Raw genomic sequence first — 15,993 nt, 5'->3', positions numbered from 1 at the left:
ACGAGCCCCTCCTTTCAGAGGGGCTATGGTAATGTGGCACTTTGGGATATGCTAATGAGGTGCTGCTATGAATATGCAGCACCTTATTAGCATAATGGCAGCCATACGCACTTCAAAACTACCGGTTTCAAAACACAGCTGCCCATGTAGCTCGGGGGGGGGCCTTTCAAAATGGACCCTGATTTTGAAAGCCCCTTATTCCCATCTGGTTTTGGGAATAAGGGGCTTTCAAAATCAGGGGTCCATTTTGAAAGGCCCCCCCCAGCTACATGGGCAGCTGTGTTTTGAAACCAGTAGTTTTGAAGTGTGCACAGTCACCCTTATGCTACTGAGGTGCTGCATATTCATGGCAGCACCTCATTAGCATAACCCAAAGTGCCACATTACCATAGGCCCAGTGTGACCACAGCCATACAATGCCACTCCAGCACCCACACGACCTATTCTGTCCTTCCGATATATTTTATATCCTGGTAAGACTGAGTCCCACTGATTGTCCTCATTCCACCAGGTTTCTGTGAGGATTATGATGTCACTCTCCTCCTTTAATACAAGGTTCTCTAGTTTACCCATCTTTTTAGTTAAGACTTCTAGTATTTGCATAGAAGCCCTTTAAAAAATTGTCACTGTTTGTCTGCTCTTCCCTGATGTATTAGATTCTTTTATATGTGAGTGTTTCCTGTCTGATCTGCGGCATATTGCGTCAACTCCCCTCCTCTTTTTCTGACCAAAGCCCTGCAGAATTTCTGTCAACAGACTCTCCTCTAAGAGAAGTCTCTGTCCGACCCATGTGCTCCTCCACACCACTGGGCTTTCCCCCCATCTCTTAGTTTAAAAACTGCTCTACGACCTTTTTTAATGTTTAGTGCCAGCAGTCTGGATCCGCCTTGGTTTAGGTGGAGCTCATCCTTCCTGTATAGGCTCCCCCTACCCCAAAAGGGCCCCCAGTTCCTAATGAAACTAAATCCCTCCTCCCTACATCATCATCTCATCCACGCATGCTGCAGTTCTGCCTGCCTACTCGGCTCTGTGTGTGTGGAACAGGAAGCATTTCTGAGAATGCTACCGTAGAGGTCCTGGATTTCAGTCTCTTTCCTAGCAACCTAAATTTGACCTCCAGGACATCTCTCCTTCCCCTCCCTACATCGTTGGGACCTGCACGTACCATGACCACCAGCTCCTCCCCAGCACTACACAAGTCCATCTACATGCCTCAAGAGATCCACAACCTTCACACCAGGCAGGCAAGTCACCATACGGTTCTCTCGGTCATCACAAACCCAACTATCTATATTTCTAGTGTTTGAATCACCCACTAACACCTGCCTCTTCCTAACAACTGGCGTTCCCTCCCCCGGAGAGGTATCCACAGTGCGAGAGGATACCGTAACATCCTTTGGAAGAAGGGTCCCAACTAAGGGATGGTTTCCCTGAGCTTCCAATGGCTGCTCTCTTCCCCTGAGCCTTTCATCCTCCTTAAGAGCACTGGGGCTCTCAGACTGGAGGTGGGACAGTACTAGTGTCCTGGAAAGCCTCAGCCACATACTTCTCTGCCTCCCTGAGCTCCTCTAGTTCAGCCAGCCTGGCCTCCAAAGCCAGAACTCAGTCTCTGAGGGTCAGGAGCTCCTTGCACCGAGTGCACACATATGCCACCCACCCACAGGGCAGGCAATCATGTGTGTAACACTTGACACAATAAACAGGATAGCCCCCACTCTGCTGCTGGGCTTCTGTCTGCATTTTCTTCTAAGAATAAATTTGATTATATATGGGGCTTTTATTTAAATATTTGGGATATAGTTTTATGTCTAAAGGTGGTCAGAAGTAACTACCACCCTCTAAACTCCACTCTCAAAACTCCCTCCCGTTACCAAATGCCCTGGTCACTTACTAGCAGGGTTTATAAAGCTCTGGCCTTCCTGATAGTCCCTCCCTTTGGCTCCGATTGGCTCCCTCTGACTCTGGCTACAGCTTGACCAATGAGCAGAGAGTTTTTTTATTTCAAATCCTAATTAAGGCTCACAGCTTCCAGCTGCCAGCCTGAGCACATGGCCTTTCAAATAAACACACACCTCAACACTCAAAACTCCAGGCAAACAGACAAACTCAAGCCCTGAACCCCGCCCAAACAAACCCCCCCCACACACACTCCAGACAGCCACTTACTCCAAGGTGCTGTTAATTGCCCCCTCTTTCACCAGGAGAGCCACTCTCAAACTCCCTCCTGTTCGCAAGCAGTGGGGTCCGCTGGCCTTTTGGCAGCCAGTTCCAGCCAGGTAACTTGACCCCATGGCTGCTGGTCCAGTGGCCGCAGCACTCTGGTTAACACAACACGCTGGTTATTCCCCTTGAAGTCAGATGGGCATTTTTGAAACAATGGCCATGGAGCTCTCAGCTTCTGGCTTCCTTTGTCCCTGTCCCCACAGATTGACACCCACAAAAATCTCAAGCTTAACACCTAGAATCACGGCCTGTTGTCCTGAATTCCTTTATATGACTGACTGTGACTCCACTAACACCAGCAGAAGAAACTCACCACTTACGGACGCACAGTCAGTAAGTCCACTGCACTGTTTTTTCAGCTGAGCCAAAGTAAAGCTCTCCTCCACGCTTACTTAAAGACTACTTGCAGATTACCTACCTGAAAGCTGATCAGAGCCACCTCCTCTGAGAGGAGACAACTGCATGAACTAACAATGTGTGGAGCTTAAGTTTTACCAGTGGGATGAAGAAGCTGTGTGATGGGAAGTAGAACATTTTCTTCTAGAGCTGATTACAATGTTCCTTTTTTTTTTTTAAAACAAGTTCTGAAATACTAAAATATCTTTAAAAATTGAGAAAAATTTCAAATCAGTGTTCAGGAAATTTCACCTTTTTTTTTTTTGACCAATAAGAGAGCTAGTGAAAACATGTCAGTTTTTTTATATTTCTATATTATTATTTAAAAAGGGGAGTAGAGGATTGAACTTAAAATAACTGAACCTTATTCCAGCCCACCCCAGCAGCTTTTCTTGCTCTCTAGTAAACAAGGAGTTAACATCAGCTCAGTCTTGGTATCCTTCTGCATGTGTTCTGGGGAAGGGCTATAGCTGTAGCTGTTTGGGAAGCAGAAGAAAGCACTAAGAAGATAAGACTTTACACAGTATAGACACACAGGAATGGGTGGGGCCCTAGAAGTTAGGGAGTTTTCTGATTGGATTGAATTATTCAATTTGGTTTCAAGAGGAGTGCCTCAAGGCTCGGTTATGGGGCCAGTGTTATTCAACATCTTCATTAATGACCTGGATGAGGGACTGGATTTGCACCCTCAGCAAGTTTGCAGATGACACAACTCGGGGGAGAGGTAGAGACTTTGGAGGGTCGAGAGAGAATCCAGAGTGACCTGGATAAATCGGATGACTGGGCCAAAAGACATCTGATGCAGTTTCAACAAGGAGCAGTGTAGAGTCCTGCACCTGGGGCAGAAGAATCCCAAGCATTGTTATAGGCTGAGGACCGACTGGCTCAGCAGCAGTATGATGGAAAGGAACCTCTTAGGGGTTATGGCAGATGAAAGGCTGGATATGAGTAAACAGTGTGCCCTTGCAGCCAAGAAGGGTAACAGCACACTAGGGTGCATTAGGAGGAGCATTTCGAGCAGATCTAGAGAAGTAGTTATTCCCCTCTATTTGGCACTGGTGAGGCCACATCTTGAATATTGTGTCCAGTTTTGGGCCCCCCAGTATAAAAAGGATGTGGATGTGCTGGAGCTGGTTTAGCGGAGGGCAACAAAAATGATTAAGGGTCTGGAGCACAAGACCTATGAGGATAGGCTGAGGGATCTGGGCTTGTGTAGTTTGCAGAAGAGAAGAGTGAGGGGTGATTTAATAGCAGCCTTCAACTTCCTGAAGGGGAGCTCTAAAGAGGAGGGTGAGAAATTGTTCTCAGTGGTGTCAGATGGCAGAACAAGGAGCAATGGTCTGAAGTTGAAGAGGGAGAGGTGTAGGTTAAATATTAGGAAGAACTACTTCACCAGGCAGGTGGTGAAGCATTGGAATGCATTGCCTAGAGAGGTGGTGGATTCTCCATCCCTCGAGGTTTTTAAGACCCGGCTGGACAAGGTCCTGGCTGGGATGACTTAGCGGGGGTTGATCCTGCTTGAAGCAGGGGGCTGGACTAGATGACCTCCTGAGGTCCCTTCCAGCCCTGTGATTCTGTGATTCCACAAGGAATCATGCTTACTGGGACAGTCTACTCATTCATCCAGTGTGCATGGGCAAACTAACTGAGTATTTTTATGAGTTTTCGATGCATTTCCCTCATTCTCCTGCTGTGTTAGGTAAACATCCCTTTTTCCAGGAAGAATCTTGCTTGTATAAGTTATTTGCGTTTTATAAGTGAAGGGGGAGTGGAGTTAGCAAAGCGGTTAGAGCATTTGCCTGCTGAACCTAGGGCTGTGAGTTTAATCTCTGATGGGGTCATTTAGGGATATGGAGTAATAGATTTAAACAAAACTCTGTCCAGGATGGTGATGGGCCCTGCTGTGAGTGCAGGGGGCTGGACTCAATGGCGAAAGCAGCTAGGAAGAGTTAGAAAAAAGATTTCGGCTTCCCAACCAAGAGGTTTTCAAAATGGGATGCAAAAGCACTGAAGGGGCTGAGGACAGAAATGCATGAAGCTATACTGCAGCTTTGTAGTCTGCTGTGAATAGGAGGTAGCTCACAGCTTTTCCATCTACGACAATCTGGAAAATGAACTGTGACTTAGGGCAGATCTAACCTACAGCTGTAAGAATATGGATTGGATCTGAATTTAGATCTCCTGGCAATGACGATCCTCAGAACAAAATTTTCTCTCAAGGCCAGCCACTGTAGTGACAAAGTTTTTTCTTCCCTTGAGAGAGTATTTCCAATGTTTTTCATAAGAAGATCTTCCCCCACTCCAGATCAGTGATCTGAAATGGATTAATCCATAACTCTGAAAAGAAACTGTGTGTCACTGAAGACCAGAGCTAAAGCCCATTGAAATCAATGGGTTTCTTTACTCTGACTTCAATGGCCTTTGGATCAAGCCCATACCAAGGTACTGCTCTATTCGATGTTCGAATGTTCACTGAGCTTGGCAATTTGATTGCAAACTTTTCATTACCAATCAAGGTTACATCGTCAGTACGCAATAAAAGTCCTCCCAGATCAGTCTTTATATAGTCTTTTTGCATGACCCTAAGCAATAGTTGATTTTAATTGATTGCTTTTGGCCGACCAATCATCATTAACCATGTTTTCATTAGGTGTTCTTTTTCTATTAACCCTTAGCCTCATAGGTTCAATGGGCTCTATCACATTTATTTCTAGATGCTATTTCTAGTGCTCTATCATGTTTATTTCTTGATGCTCCATAATCTAGAAAGGTATGTCTAAGTACACATGGGCATTACACTGAATGTCTGCCTCTCAACATTTGATTGCACTTCCTCTGCTTACCATGGTAACTACAGGTAATGAGAAACCAGGATTTGATTCCAGAGAGGGAGCCAGGTATCACATACAAAAAAAGCTGCAGGTGTGCAAATTACCCACTAACAACACATGGTCAGCTGCAAGGCCCCTCCGAGCGTCTAAGCTGCCAGGGGAGACATCCCCCTAGTTGGTTGCAAGGCCCCCAAATAGCTGACGGCCCCCAAATATCTTAGCTGCTAAGGTGGACTTCCCCCCCCGCCCCGCCACTGGTCCCTTGCTAGGGGTCTGGGGGTCTGTGTGCAGTAGGGAACCAGTTGAATTAGTCCCCCCCAAATATCTTAGCTGCCTAGTGAGACTTCCCCCCAGTGGCTGCAAGCCCCCAAAATTTCTTCCTGCCAGGGGACACTTCCTCCCTGCACCATCAAGCCCCCAAACATATTAGCCACTGTGGGAGACTTCCCCCTGGTGGCTGTAATACTGTGAAAAACTCTTTCCCACCCTTGGGGCCCTAAACATGTGCAAGCTAGGACATGGTGCTGCCTAGCAGCATGGTAAGCACTGAATGGCAGCCACATCCTTTTATTGTGTCGGGGGCTACCCAGGTGACGTGGATGAGGGCAGGAAAGACCCCAACTGCGTGGTACCTGTGGGGGAGGGAGGGGTGTTTGCTCACAAACATAAAGCACTGACAAGAAGTTTCTTGGCCTCTTACTCAAGCACGACCCCCACAACAGCCTTGTTCCCATATTGTGCGACAGGGCAGCAGCTGGCACAGGCAGTGCAGAAAAAAGTAAGTGTAGAGAGAGAACCACGAATTCCGTGCTGAGGCTATTTGTAATGGGTAGATGCACTCACAAAACTAATAGCAAAGACAGAGACAGACATTTCTCATCAGCCTCTCATAGAAACACGACCCCACAGCCACAGGCTTCCTGGTCCTGATTTGAAACTCTCAGTCTTCCTAATTCCCGTGCAGCTGGAGAGCAGCAGCCAGAGCAAAGCACTTTGGGGCACTGTGGGTTATATATGGGGCACCTCTGGAGGCTAAAATTCAATTTTAAAATGTGGCACTTCCACACTGTCCTTTAATCGAATGTTTGAATTCGATCTTGATGCTACACCCGGCAGATACCAATGATATTATGATATCGATGTTAGTGCGCCCTAAATCGAGCTAATGGTATTTACAGTGAAGACAGTCACATGGTAATATAAAGCTAACTGCCTTAAATTCAAATGTACTTCAGTCTAGATGCAGCCTCTGACATATGAGCTTTAAGCCCCATAGGGTATCTTAAGGCCCATAGGAAACACCAAGATCATCTAGCCTGATCTCCTGCATGTCTCAGGCCACAGAACCTCACCTCACACCCCGAATATTTCCTATAGCATATCTTTCCAAAACAAAACAAAAAAATACTATATTACAAAATTCTCATAAAAATATACCATCCAGGCACAACACATGCTTAACTTTTGCCATGATGATTAAATGTGATGATTTCAGGGACACCTCAGATGACTTTAGTATAATTTTGCAAAGTGGTGTTAATAAATTCATTCTTATGAAAATGCCATTTTTCTTGTATACTATGTTTAAAGGCATTTTATAATGCCATAGATATGTTCCATTTGTCACTAAGTTTCCCACTTTTTAAAAATAAACTTGGGTTCATTATTATTATTCTCATACCATTCATGAAGAAATATTGAAGTATGGAGGTGACATCCTGCTGATGTGACTCCATTAACTATTTCTGAATCTATGAAGTACTGTAGACTTCAGAGACACCACCAATGTCATATACAAGAGGAAAAATGAGAAGTCTGATTGCGAATACTCTTACACAAAGATTATCTGCAGTGGAACATCATTAAACACAATCTACACCCCACCATCAACTTATGCCTCGATTACTCCATGTGATACACACATTTCCTGGACACTACAGTACTAATCAAGGATGGCCTGATCAGTACCACACTGTACCGAAGACCTATTGATCGCTATACTTACCTACACTCTTCCAGCTTCCATCCTGCACACACAACTAGATCCATTGTTTACAGTCAAGCTCTCAGGTACAATCGCATTTGTTCTGATCTAACTGACAGAGACCAAAAACTACAAGATCTTTACCAAACATTCATAAACCTGAATTACCCACGAGGAGAAGTAAAAAAAACTAATCGACAGGGCCAGATGAATACCCAGAGACCAACTACTGCAAGATCGGCCCAAAAAAGCCAAGAACAGAACACCACTGGTCATCACCTACAGCCCGCAACTCAGACCACTGCAACGAATTATTAAAGACCTACAACCTATCCTTAATCAGGATGCTACACTCCAGAAGGCCCTGGGTGACATGCCTGTTCTCTCCTACAGACAACCTCCCAACCTCATGAGGATCCTCACTAACAGCCACAGTCTATACCTCAGGAATACCAGTCCTGGAACCTTTCCTTGCAACAAAGCCCCCTGCCAGCTTTGTCCGCATATCTTCTCTGGAAATACCATCACTGGACCTAACCACGTTACCCACAGAATCACCTGCACTTTCACATGCTCCTCTACTAACATCATATATGCCATCATGTGCCAACAATGCCCAGATGCTTTGTATATTGGACAGACTTCTAACTCCCTTAGACAAAAGGTTAATGGGCACAAAACAGACATCAAAACACTCCAGATCCACAAACCAGTTAGTCAAAATTTTAATGGAATGGGGCATTCAGTTAAAGACTTAAGAGTGTGCCTGTTGCTGGAAAAAAAAAAAAAAAAAAAAAAAAAAAAAATACTTTCGCACCACTATTCAAAGGGAAGCAGCCGAGCTGGCTTTTATATTCAAATTCGGCACATTAACACGTGGTTTGAACCGGGATGGGAATTTTCTGAGTCACTATAGGGGATCGTCTGCATACTTGGCTTAATGTAATTCTTGACCTTCCGCCCCCCACCACTCTCTGATTTGCTCACCTTGATCATTTTTTTCTGATTTGTCTTCCTTGATTACTGTGTTCGGTTCTCTGTGCCTTAAACATTGAGTCTGTTCTGGTCTGGCTATGGTCTGAAGAAGTGGGTCTGTCCCACGAAAGCTCACCTAATAAATCATTTTGTTAGTCTTTAAAGTGCTACTTGACTGCTTTTTGTTTTGATCATTAAACATGTGGAACCACAGTTTCAGTGTTGTTCAATAGATCCATAACCTCTCTTGATTTAAAGACTAAGTTACGGAGGATCTACTATTTTCCTCCAGCTCAAACCAGCATACCTCTGCTAACAAGGTCTGTGGTTCCTAAACACGAAATCCAACTCTTTAATTCCACTGTTGCACAAATATGCCTGAACATTTATGGGAAAGTGATTTTTAAAACCACATATTCTCAGGTATTTTTGAGAGGCAACATTTGGCTTAATACACCATCACTTAATGAAATAACACTCCAGTTATGATAATGGCAAAATAAAACTTTCAAAGCTGGCCTCAATTTTCAGAAAGCCTTAAACAATGTTTAACTATAACTTTAGAAGTGGTCTGATTTTCAGAACATGGTGTATGCCTACCCACTGCAAATCATGACTCTACCTACAGAACAAGGTAACCCAAATCACTAATTACTTGTGAAAATATTGGCTTATATTTCTAAAAAGCATACTTTTCATTCAAGCAAACCTGTCACATAATGAAAATAATTCCGTATTGTTTAAAGCCAGCTGTTTTTTCTATGAGTTTTGTGATGTTTTGCAAGGTAAATGCTAAATTTTATACACCCCACTCACAGGAGGAAGTGCAGCAAGTGGAATGACCATAGGATAGAGCAGGAGTGGACAAAAAAAAAAAAATCAGCCCCCAGGGGCTGGACCTGCCCCGCCAAGAATCTCTCTCCACCACGCCCAGCTGATTAGCAGAGTGTGCATACTTACAGAGAGCAGCTTGTTTTCAGCTGCCCCCATCCCACCTTGTTCAGTCTGCAGCCGAGCTGCCCTAGAATTGTCCTGCTGGCTCTGCAGAGGGAGAGGAGGTGAAGGGGTGAGAGCAGTGCTCAAGTCAGAGTGTTCCTCTGCCCCGTACCCCACCTCTGCAGAGCAGGGATTGTTCCAGTCTGAAGCATGGATGATGACTCGCGTAGGAATGCAGAGCAGGGGAGGGGGAACGTTTCGGGAGTAAGGGAACTTTGAAGTTCGGTGTGTACTTAGAAGCACCCACAGCTACACTGCCCGTCAGCGCTTCGAAGTTCCCACGGCAGCCATTATGCTAATGAGGTGCTGCGTATGCATCGCAGCACCTCATCAGCCTTCTCCAACCTGCCTGCTTAGCATGCCCCCTTCAAAGGAGGGGGCTCGTGTAGATGCATCCATAGTCACATATATACAGAAGCAGACACTGAGTCTGTTTCAGTCTTTCTGACACACAAGCTGTTTCTTCCATACTCACACGCACTCTCTCTCTCAGCAGCCCCCAGCCTTTCAGCCCAAGGTCCACCCCTTTCATGGGGCCCAGAGCCAGTACCAAAATTTGCAGAGTGGCACCACTGTGAAAATTATTGCCCACCCCTGAGATAGCACCAGAAACTGAGTCCCAATCCAGGCTTTACTGTACATTTGTTATAGGACCTTGATGGAAGCTGCTTTTTTGACATATGTACCTATCTCACAAGGAGGCTGTGAAAATTACTGTGCTATTGTTTGTAAATTTCAGTGTAAAACTCTGAATATTGCTGAGGATTATTTCAAAGGGAGCTGAAATTAAGATGGCTATTTTTGCTTAACGACAACAAAAAAAAACAGCTATTACCTAAACTCAAGAGTACCTTATGCCAAGACATCTGTTTCTCTGCTGAATTATTGATGATATGAACACAGCTCAGGGAACAGTAAATATTAATGGCTGCTAAGGAGCTAGTTGCTGAACACAACATAGTTTAGAGTCCCACAGAATAAAACTTCCATTTATTTAAAAATTTCTCAACAATGAAGTGGTGGAGTTAAACCACTTTCAAGTGGATTCCAAAGAATTCAGACATCGGGTTATAAATTCTGTGTTATATTAGGTTAAACTTTGGGACTGTATGACTTAAAAATCTCTCTCTCTAAAGATTGTATTGATGACCAAGAAAGAATTTAGTATGATTTGTGATGAACAAATACATACTGAAGCAAGTAAGAATTTTACAGCACTGCAACAGCTTTTGTTTCCTTTGCAGCTTGACAAACTTGTTGAGAAACAGAAAGAAACACACAGACGAATGCTGGAACAACTTTTAATGGCAGAAAAATCACACAGACACACTCTATATGAGTTAGAGAATGAGAAGAGGAAACATACAGAGTTTATGGAAAAAAGCGATGAATTTACAAATTTACTGGAACAAGAACGAGAAAGGTAAGGTTGCCTTATACTTGTTAACAAAAAGTGTTAGTTAATCCAAAAAAGAATTATGTGGCTTTCTATTTTCTTGTTTTCCAGTTAAGTCTAAAATCAGATGATAACTCCAAAACAAAATGTTTTGGACATTCCTACACAAACACACACATGTATATATAAAAAAAAAAAAAAAGAGGCACAGAACTGTAAAGCAGTTGAAGTGTGCCAACTCACTAACAGATCTTATCCCAAGCAACTTACAGCTTCTTATTATAAAGAGGACATTTTATTATACATCACAGAAAAGCACGAGCGCTTTATAAACTGAATGCAGCATGCAACAGGTGTAACTTTCAAATTTTAAAGGAGTTAGTATACAGGACAGTAGGAAAGCTGGCACGCAGTCTGGAGTGGGGTAGGGGAAAAAAAAAGTAAGTATCCAGAAGAGATGTGGACAGATTGAAAGGAACCAAAACAGGCAGAAAAGGGCAGAAAGTTATTAAGAGTTTTGGAAATGAGGAGAAAGCCTTTTAGCACCTTTATAACTTCAACAGTATCAAAACAAAAAGTTGCTTTCTAACATTCAATCCTGAATTGCCACAAACATCCTGCATAAGCACAGTATGAAGATTTTGCTCTGAATCTCATAAAAGATAATAAATGACATTAAATGCTTTTTTTTTAATCTTTAAAACATAAAACTTTTAACATGTCTGGCCTCTGAAACAGCAATTAGGCACAATGCATCCACAAAAGGTACGGGAAAAAATAAATCAGGAACATATCCTATTCCCTGGACAGCTACTCCAGAAGATAGGAGAATATTGTCTCTATTTCCTTTTACTTAAGAACAGCTTCCAGATGGAAATGTTTGGGTGTGAGAACGTCAAACCAAGTCTAAACTCACATCATGCATAGATAATTCTTCCTCTGCTTCGCCTGTATAACATCATGTTTCATGTATTTTGGCAATGGTCTGCACTTTCACCCTTCCTGCTGCACCTCTCTTATTCAGGTATCAAAGGCAGCAATACAGGCTTTCTACCAAAGACAAATCCATATCATGAGTCAGCAATTAAAATAAATGCTGTATACATAACAGGAGGAAAAAAACATTCATAGATAAATATAAACAGATGTAGAGGGATATGAACACAGGAGGGATAGATGAAAGAATAGTTTCCCCAGGAGACACACAGTGGGGCTTTTACTCCAAGAACCATACTGTAAAATACTGATATACCAGGAGCCAAAACACAAAGCAGTCTATGTTTTAGTCCACACCCTTCTTCCCAAACATGCACCCCTCTCTCATAAAGTAAGAAAAGCTCACTTCTAAGAGTCTGAGCACAACAACCCAAGAAACTAAAGCAAACTGCTACTACTACCACCTCCAACAGGACTGTAAAAGGTTTACCATTTTTATCTGCAACATTTATTAATATCTGTGGATGGAGGAGGGAGTTGACTAATAAGACCTTAGAGGATGTAATACTAGATTTCATATTAAGTCCCATTTTCTGTGTTTTCTTTGGAGAGCTCATTTTATGTGGAAAACCCTAAAGGAGTGTGATGTCACATGTTGAGCAGAGTCCAAAATGTTTGCCAAGTGATGTTGCCATCAAGATCTCTAAGCAATTGCCTGCCATGGGGGAAGGGGAGTGTCAAAAGGAGGAGAAAATCTCACACAAGTTAAGGCAAACCTCCCTTAATGTTATGCTGCACAGATTGATGTTTTAAACACACATAAAATAACATTTTTTTCCATTTCTCAACTCCTACCTTATTATCAATATTCCAATCACTTGAATTTCACAATCAGCTTGTGAACAAGCAGAGCAACATGAAAAGCTTCCCATGTGAAGCAATGCTAGTCAATGATTTTGGGCTTTATTTTTATCCCCCACTTTTTCTTTAAGTTAGTTTTTCATTCATAGAGTTCAACAAACTTTTCGTGCACGTAAGAAGCAGTCTTCTCCGTTCAACGCAGAAAGTTACGTAACTTCCTAATATTTTTCCATTTCAAAGCAAAGTCCAGAACTTTTGTTCAATCCACTCTGGAAGAGTAGGCATGCATGAAAGCCAAACAGGATTATGAATAAGTGATTATTCATCCAAAATAATACTTCCATATCTTGGAACAGACTCCAATCGTGCTAGCACTACAGATTGTCATTTAAATTGTAGTGAAAATAGAGAAACTATCAGTCAGCTGTAACTCTTATTGCTGAGTGCCTTTTTTAAGGAAAAAGACCATCTTCCAATCTCAACAGAGAGCACTTTCTTCTATTTCAGGGTGTACAAGATCCAAGAACTGAAATTATGAGTTTTCAGAGACACTTGTGATGAATAACTCACTTATTTATTTAAAAAAATAATAAATAAAAACACAGAAGTCTCCATGTTTCTCCTGAGTTAGATGCCTCACACACTGCTTTTCTCTTGCAACTAAACAGATCTTATGGCCTAATCCTGCAAAATGACGAGCACTCAGGTCCTGATCTAACAAAGTGCTCAAGCATAAACTTTAATCATCATAAGAATAATCTGATTGACTTTGGGGGATATCAATATGTCAAATTGCCAATACCAGAAATTTAGACATGCAAAAAGACTAAAGCTAACTCTCTAGATTTGGGAACCCATCTTGGACTGATTTTCAATGGGACATAAGCTACTAAAATTTTTAGTTTTGCTTTGGTTTTGTTTTTTTTTTTTTAAATCTCCTTTCTTGTTGCCATCCGAGGAAATGCACTCCATCACCACCTCCCATTAAGGAATACAAAATAGTTTCTAAACTGCACCTTAATAGTTAATATCCCCTGTCTGAAATTTCCTGTAGGCATCAGATGACACAAGTTGAATTTTTCCAGGTTTCTTTTGCCCCCCCTGCCCTTTTTTTTTAATTGCTGTTGGTTTCTTAGTGACCGAAGGGAAATTTAACAATGCTTTCATTACTTTCACCTATGCACAATCACATATGCCAAAATTTTACATTACACTTATTTTGCTAAAGTGACCACACTGCTCTGTGGCAAATACGGGTCACCAGCCTCAGGGGATGGGGGATCTGCTGCCCCACATCAGGGCTCCTTGGCTATGGGGGGCTGCTGCCCACCATGAAGCACTGTGGATGGGCTTCAGCCTCCCACCAGCAGGCACCAGGAAATGTACTAGCCACACCATAGCAAGCATCCCTGGCGGTGGGGGCTGCTGCTCTGGGGAACAGGGCAGTTGCCCCACAGAGGAGCTCCCAGCCAGCACGGGCTGCTGCCCCGAGGCACATGGCACCAGAGGGTTGTGCAGCTGCTCTGCACTGGAGCTCCCCAACAGCAGAGACTGCTGCCCGGGAACAGGAGCCCCGCAAATACAGGACAATTTGCTCATTTTCTTAAAAAAGTCAGGACGCCTGTGAGACAGCTTAAATAAGGGACTGTCCTGGTAAAACCAGAACACATGGTCACCCCTTATTTTACTCATAAAACACTAATAAACTAAACAAAGGGACAAATTAATGCAAATGCCCCAATAACGTTAAATACTGCAACGAATACATGCTGGCTGGTCTTTACTTATGGGTGGACTGCTAATCCCTTGTGCTTCGCGTGCATCTAGCCAGCCTGGAGTGGGAGCCAGTGGGCACAGTTTGGGGAAGGGGGGATACTGAGTTCCAGGGGACATGGAGGAGGTAGAGCCGTGGGCAATACGTGATCCCCTGGCTTGGCGAGGGAACCCCAGCCGAACCCCTTCACCCTGAAGTCCTGCCCCTTCTGGGCCAACCAGCCCCAACCTCCCATTGTGCCACTGTCCCCCAGGTTCACCACTTGTGGCTGCTGGGCCCTGCTTCCCAGCCCCAGAGCCCCAGCAGCCAGTGCAGCCCCAAGCATCTGGTCTCAGAGTGCCATGTCACCAGACTAGCCCTTCTGCCATGAAACGCCCACCAGCTGAGCCACCAATCCCAGCAGAGGGTGGTCATAATTGCCTGGAGAGTTTTTTTCCCCCCACCATTAGAGCAGCAGGGAGCTGCATCAGGTAGCTACCCCCCAGACCTCCACCCCCCAGTCTGCTTCTGCACCCTCTCACTGAGACCCTTCACTCCAGCCAGCTCCTGCACCTGCCTCCCTCCCAGACCTCCCCCCAACCCCCCACTGACTCCTCTCCCACCTAGAGAGGACCTCCAGCCTGCTCCTGCACTCTCCCTCGCACCCAGACCCCACCACTCAGGCTTGCTTCCTGGCACCCCCTCCCATATTAAACCCTTCATTTTGGCCCCACCCCAGAACCTAGGGGGCCCACAAAATCTAGTAGCCCTGGTTCCCTCCACCGCTCCCCTGGCTCTGGAGCTGGTGCATGAGAGGAGTGGGTTTTTTCTTTGCTTTTCAGTGATCTCTTATTTGCTGCTCACTTATGTGGCCCCTCAACTGATTTTTCTGTGGGTCAGAGGCCCCCCAAAACACTAAAGAGGTTCCCCAACCTATCCCACTATATATGAAGCAATGATTGGCATGACGTTTTCAGCCTTGTGGCAGGGAGTAAGTAGTTGTCTTATGCCTGAAGAGGAAGGGTGGTTTCCACTAGAGCCTCCAGAACAAGTAGAATACGCTCTGTCACTACAAGATCTCAGCTGACAATTGTCTGTATGGAGACTGGATGCAGGCCCAATGCTGAAGGCAGTAATGAACCATGCAGCTGCAGCTCTTATTATTAAACAAAGGCAGCACCTGCACAACCGCAGGCTAAGAATTATGGGGCTTGTTTACACGCCATTGCAAGCAAAACATGAAATTAAGGATTAAGCAGTTTGCTACTTTGTGCCTCTAAAACCTACACGTCGGGGATTTGAGAGGGGGTTTGACTGCATTGGGATCTTTTTAACCTGCCCCATTTTATATCTTATCCTTATACTTCTTTATTTCTTTTCTCTTCTCTCACCCCCACCCCCTTTAAAAAAAATTCAATATATGAGGACTCAGAGCTGCATTGTAGTCCAAAAGAGCTTACAATCACAAAAAGCCTCTCTCTTCCACTCCCACCCCTTCTAGGAAAGGGACCTGATGGGAAGGTAAGGGGAGTGAGAACAAAGAGCAAGAAGGCACACTGAATGCTTCCAATACAGAAGGAGGGAGGGAAAAAAACAGCAAGGAACAGAACTCAATATAGACATCAACTTTGGCTAAGGGTCC

The 15,993-nt window shown here is 44.1% G+C and overlaps 2 protein-coding genes and 1 long non-coding RNA gene across 5 annotated transcripts in view; 1 reads left to right on the top strand and 2 right to left on the bottom strand.

Annotated features, from left to right (window-relative positions):
* CMSS1 (cms1 ribosomal small subunit homolog) overlaps nucleotides 1-15,993 on the bottom strand; it is a 422,380-nt gene that overhangs the window by 285,326 nt on the left and 121,061 nt on the right. The gene's annotated exons all lie outside the window — the stretch shown is intronic.
* FILIP1L (filamin A interacting protein 1 like) overlaps nucleotides 1-15,993 on the top strand; it is a 377,577-nt gene that overhangs the window by 243,591 nt on the left and 117,993 nt on the right. For both annotated transcript variants that reach the window (XM_074999501.1, XM_074999495.1), the window contains one exon: nucleotides 10,650-10,828. In XM_074999501.1, the coding sequence (XP_074855602.1) occupies nucleotides 10,650-10,828 (179 nt within the window). The remainder of the gene's footprint in view (nucleotides 1-10,649; nucleotides 10,829-15,993) is intronic.
* The window catches only part of LOC142015813 (uncharacterized), a 156,385-nt gene that overhangs the window by 85,182 nt on the left and 55,210 nt on the right, over nucleotides 1-15,993 (bottom strand). The gene's annotated exons all lie outside the window — the stretch shown is intronic.

This window comes from Carettochelys insculpta, chromosome 1 (genome assembly GCF_033958435.1).
Source record: "Carettochelys insculpta isolate YL-2023 chromosome 1, ASM3395843v1, whole genome shotgun sequence".
NCBI classification, from domain to species: Eukaryota; Metazoa; Chordata; order Testudines; family Carettochelyidae; genus Carettochelys; species Carettochelys insculpta.
This window is presented reverse-complemented; position numbering and strand designations above follow the sequence as displayed.